Genomic DNA, 5394 nt, shown 5'->3' on the forward strand with positions numbered 1-5394 from the left:
TGTGGCTCTGTTTTATGAGAAACGCCAAAAGAAAATGCTGAGCACTGTGGAGGACAGGTGCCGGCAAACCAGCAGCCTCCCCGCTGTCCACGCGGCCTCGGGCTGTCCACGCGGCCTCCCTGCTGTCCACGCAGCCTCCCCGCTGTCCACGCGGCCTCGGGCTGTCCACGCGGCCTCGGGCTGTCCACGCAACCTCCCTGCTGTCCACGTGGCCTCCCCGCTGTCCACATGGCCTCCCCACTGTCCACACAGCCTCCCTGCTGTCCGCGTAGCCTCCCTGCTTTCCAGGCTCTGGCTGACCCGCCCCCAGGACGCGCTGCTTCCCACAGCCGGCCAGGACATACCAGTCTGCCCAACCTGTCAGGTGGAGCCCGTCCCTGTGGCCGCGGTGGCCCGTGGGCCTCGAGGGATGGGGTGTCTGTCGTTGCCCGTCTACCGCCTGCTGCTCGGCTCAGGCGCCGGCTCCAGCCGCATCTCCCACCCACTCCGTCTCCCGGGCAGGCTGGGCGGCAGTGCCATCTCTACTGGGCTTGGCCTCCCAGCCACGGTCGGCAGGGTGTCAGCAGCCCCAAGGGGGGGCCACCCCCTGGGACCCGCGGCCTCACTTAGGCAGCACTGCCCTCTGGTGGACAGGCCGGGGCTCGCGGCAGCTGGGCAGCCTGGGCCGTGGAGCCGTCCGTGTCCACGGGCAGTGGGCCGTCCCTGCGCCCGCGTTCCGGAGAAGGACTGGTCTGCACTGCTCTCCTGCCTGTCACACCAGACCCCGAAGGCAGATGCTGGCACAGCCGCTCTGGCTGGGGCAGGGGCACGTCCGGCGACACCAGGGCGAGACCCCAGGAGGGTGCGCTACACGCCCACGGCCAGGCGGTTGGTCACCCACGCTGGCGTGCCGGGCGCCTCGCCTGATGTGGTGACACACTGCCCTCCAGCCTGCCCTCACGCGTCCCCTGCCTCCCAAGGCGGTTGTGAGACCCCCCTGCTCTGCTTACAGAAGCTGACCTTCTGGGGGGCATAGCCCGAGGCAGAGCATTTGACTGCAGAAGCTGACACCCCTGCAGGCCTGGGCTCCCTCTGCATCCTCTCCGGGAGCCCGCAGACCACAGGGGGTTCACTTCCACGGTGACGCTCACGTGTGTTTCAAGTAAGTCTCCAGGATCACCGTGCAGTCAGGACATCCCCAGTGATGCAGGCCCTCGGGGGACAGAGGCACATGGCTGCAGTGTGGGTCCAGGCATCCCCCCGAAACTGATGAGCCTCAGCTCCCACGGGACCTCGTCAGAGCCCACGACAACGTGGCAGTGCGCTCCTGGCCGTCCCGCTGTGGGCCTCAGAGGGGCTCAGGAGGTGGGTAGACGAGGCGAGGCCCAGCTCATCCCACCCACCCCCAGCAGGAAATGTGGGGTGACGAGGCCGTTGCTTCTGCGCCCTCACTGCCATAGCGTCCAGGTTTGACCTGGGAGTGGCCAAGGCACAGGCGCCAGGAGTGGGGACGGGGCGGGAAGGGCGGTGACTGCCTGGGCCGCCGTGGGCCCACTGACAGAGTCTCCTGGGTGACTGTGCAGCTGTGACGTCGTCCGTTAGCGGGCACACACACTGGCTTGTGTAAAACTCGTCATTTTGATCTGTCTTCCATTTCTTCCTCATGGAAGTCAAGGGGTTGTAACTTTCACTTGTTTTCAGTGAGCCCGTGTGTCCAGTGCTGCGGTCTCAGAGGGGTTGGGACCAGGCCGTGCCCTTAACAGAGGCCCGGAGCTGCACCTGGCCAGGCCTCCCCACTGGGTCACCTGTAAACGGGCAGAGACACCACCCAGCAGATTCACAATGCCTGGCAGCGGAGTGGACACAGCTGTGCCGTCGGCAGGTCAGGGCCTTGCCCCGGACTCGGACACTAGGCGTCTTCGGAGTGCACGACGACATGGGCACCAACAGCCCTCGGGCACACGGTGCCACCCGCAGTGCCACCCACGAGCCGCAGCGGGAGCATCGGCACACAGCCGGGCCTCACGCTGGGGCCCACCAGGCTGCAGACAGGCTGCACCGGGAGGCCCCCGCGCCGACGCGGCTCCAGCGGCTTCTGTTGGCTTCATGTTATCTCCGCGTTTACGGCCCCCGTTAACAGGTAGGTGCAACTTCTCCGCTTCAGCATGCAAACCACTCACTGTCTGCGTCTCTTCACAAGGGGAGCCGCCCCACTGTGCACACGCTGCAGAGTCTCAGTGGAGGCGGTGGCAGTGAGTGACACTCCGCCAGAGCGTCAACCCCAGGCTGAGTCACCTGTCTGAAGAGGCGGGGCGGCTCAGGTCAGCAGAGCCTGCCCACTGCGCCTGACCCCCTCCCAAACAGGCCCTCGAGGACCCTGGTGGGCAGCATTCCCGTGGTCCGGGCCTTGTCCACCCACGTTTGGACATGAAGTTGAACAAGGAGACCAAGGGCAAATGAGTCATAAGGAGAGAGTGCGCCCCGTTCCTGTTCTGGGGGGCCCCAGCGCACGGCCGCCCAGAACCGCAGGGCGGGGCACGGGCACACCGGTGTTTGCAGCTGTGATTAGCGAGGCGGTGGTCATACTGGACAGGGTGGGCCCAGTCCAAAGACTGTCCCTGTAAGGTCACACGTGACAGAGAGATCACGTGAAGACAAAGGCAGGGGCTGGAGGGACGCGTCTGGGAGCGCCCGCACCACCGGGACCCGGGGACCGGCCTGGCCTGCCTTGGTGTCTCCAGAGGGAGCGAGGCCGCGAGGCCCACGAGGCCCTGGGGACACCCTGACTTCAGACTCTGGCCTCTGCGAGATTGAGTCCTGTGTGTGACACACCCACCGTGGGGCAGTTTGGTGGGGTGGCCCCAGGAAAAGCACGTTTGTCCCTCGACGACTGGCATCTGCAGGACCCAGGAGACGGCTGCCAAGGACCGGCCTCTGGGCTGGCACAGTCCTCCAGCAAACCGGGATGAGCGCACCCCAGAGTCGCCACACGGAGGCCCTTTCCCACGGGTCGGACCATGGAACCCCAGGCATGGCCAGGCACAGGAGGGGCTCAGGGGATCCCACCCGGGACTGGGGTCCCCTTTGGGACGACAGTGAGCGCAAGCCCAGCATTCCACCCGTGACAGCAGCGCCCTTAGCGCGGCCCGCCCCTCACGGCCTCGGGCCCTGCTGGCGTGGCATCTGGGACTCAGCACTGCTGTACACCGCAGGGCAGACGGCGGGGTAGGCCCCTCTACCAGGCAGGCGGGGTGGCCCATGGCGTCAGCTCACGTGGGCAGTTCCCAGACGACGGCCGCGGAGCCCAAGAAGTGCATTTCCACTTCCCGACGGCTCGAGGACCGGGCGTGCTCAGAGTGGGGAGGCGGGGCTCACCCCGCCTGGATGGCGTGGGCCTGTGTGGGGAGGCCAGGCCTCAGCTGCACAGTGGTGGCGGGGTCGGGGGCCAGAGGTGGTCACGGGGAGAGCCATGGGCTGTGAGCGCGCTGCCACCTGGTCACGTATTTGAGGCCCTGCGTCTGGACCCGTGTCCATAGCGAGAGCTAAGGACGGAGAGGAGACTGGCGGCTTTGGGGCTCCGTGTGCGGCCGCGGCAGCTCCCGGTTTCATAAACAGGAAGCTGAAACTGCAGCCGACGGTAACCGCAGAGCTTGCGGCCAGCGTGGTCACCTGCACTGGGGGGCGACCCCGCCTCAGTCCCCACATCTAAGTGTCACTCGTTTGCAAAGGACCCTTCTGTGAAAGAAGCACGCTGTGAACGGCCGTCCTTGACACACTTTATTCGCACTGGGGACATGTGCGTACAGCTCCGGGTCCCCGGCTTCGGGCCACGCCGAGGCGCCCCCCGCGGCCTAGTGGTGCTGCTGTCTGAACTGGAGTCCGCAGTAACCGCACGTCCCGGTTTTTGTTTCCTTGTCCTGAAAAAATTCAAAAGACGTCACATTTCCACATCCGCCTTCAGACGTGAACACAGGCGTCCGACACCGAGAGGGCGCGCGAAACCGGAACGCGCTGGCGGCCAGGAGCGCTGAGCACCACACGCGAGGGGGCCACGGCCTGCGCCCGGCCCTGGCTCCCCGCCTGGAACGCCGGTCCCCTCAGAGGACCTCCGAGGACCGCGCGAGGACAGAAAGGGTCAGCACGGCGGCCACTGCTGCCCTTGGCTCCCTCCGTCCAGGAGGGCGGGGCGTCTCCCCGAGCAGAGACTTGGGTGGACTCGAGCGGGTGGGGACCTCACGCCCCCGTCCCCCATGCGCCACGTGCACACGAGGCTCGGCCCCGGCTCCCTCCTCTGCTCTCACGTCCCTAGGGCTCTTCCTCTCTAGGGCTCCGTGCGCTCCCCAATGCGGGCCCCGAAACGACAGCTCGGGGAGAGACAGGAGCCTACGTGTTTGCCAGGAAGTCGGGGGGTCAGTGTGGGCATCACTGAGCACGTGGCACAGCGCGGCCGGGAGGGGTGGCCCCTCGTTCCGGCCCCGCCACGGGTTCTGGCAGAATCAGGCAGCAGCGTGCGGTCAAAGGGACAGAGTGAGGGCCACCCGGGAGCAGGGATGGCACCGGGAACTGCGGTCACAGTACCAAGTTTATGTAGACTTTGGGGTGGCCGAGGGCCCCGCCGCCGCCGTCGCACGATACCACGCGGCTCTCCACGTCGCTCACCGGCTGCTCGGCTATCAAATCGATGGCGAAGTTCTCGTTCACCTGCAACGGGAAGACGTGGACACGCACGAAAACCTGATCATCTTGCGAGGCTTAAATGTACGGAGACGACCTCCAGCCCGCCCCGCACAGGCAGAACTATAGTCTGTATGTGTTTATTTAAAGATAATTGTAAGTCTTAACACGTGTGCACGCACGCACGCACGCATTTAATTTTTCGTTTGGACGTAATTTCATAGAAATGTTGCAAGAATCACGACTGCACAGGAGCCTCGTTTCGTCTTCGCTGGGCTCACGCGTCGCTGACATCCTGCCCCCCTTGTCACTCGCTCTCGCCTCTCCCCACCCCCTCCAGGCACACACACGTGCACACATGCACACACACACGCACATGCACACACACATGTGCACACATGCACACACGCGCGCACATGCACACATGTGTGCACAGGGTCCCAGATCCACCCGCTGGGAAAGCTTAGGAGCAGTGACTGACCAGTGGCACTGAGCCCAGAGTCCACACCATGTCACGCTGACCGAGCCCGCGTGGCTGTGACAGAGGAAAGGAAGCGGCAGAGACAACTACGCGGGACCGCGTCTAACGGCAGCCCGCCTGGGGACGTGGCCTCATGGGATACAATGGGACACAGGAGACTGGAGAATGATGGCATTGTCATTGTGGGGCCCAAGGCCGGCGAGGGCACCTGGCTGCGCTGCCCAGGTGTCTGAGCCACTCCGACGCCCTCACAACGGGGC

At 65.5% G+C, this 5394-nt stretch overlaps 1 protein-coding gene across 1 annotated transcript; it reads right to left on the bottom strand.

Moving 5' to 3' along the window:
• Positions 1 to 3738: 3738 nt before the first annotated feature.
• LOC111734519 (NADH dehydrogenase [ubiquinone] iron-sulfur protein 6, mitochondrial-like) lies at positions 3739 to 4730 on the bottom strand (the record flags this gene model as incomplete). The annotated part of the gene is made up of 2 exons (XM_023526638.1): positions 3739 to 3896; positions 4558 to 4730. Coding segments are annotated over 2 exons (239 nt in total), but the record flags the coding sequence as incomplete, so codon positions are not given.
• Between the last annotated feature and the right edge of the window lie 664 nt (positions 4731 to 5394).

The sequence above is a fragment of the Pteropus vampyrus genome, unplaced genomic scaffold, assembly GCF_000151845.1.
Source record: "Pteropus vampyrus isolate Shadow unplaced genomic scaffold, Pvam_2.0 Scaffold1648, whole genome shotgun sequence".
Lineage (NCBI taxonomy): Eukaryota > Metazoa > Chordata > Mammalia > Chiroptera > Pteropodidae > Pteropus > Pteropus vampyrus.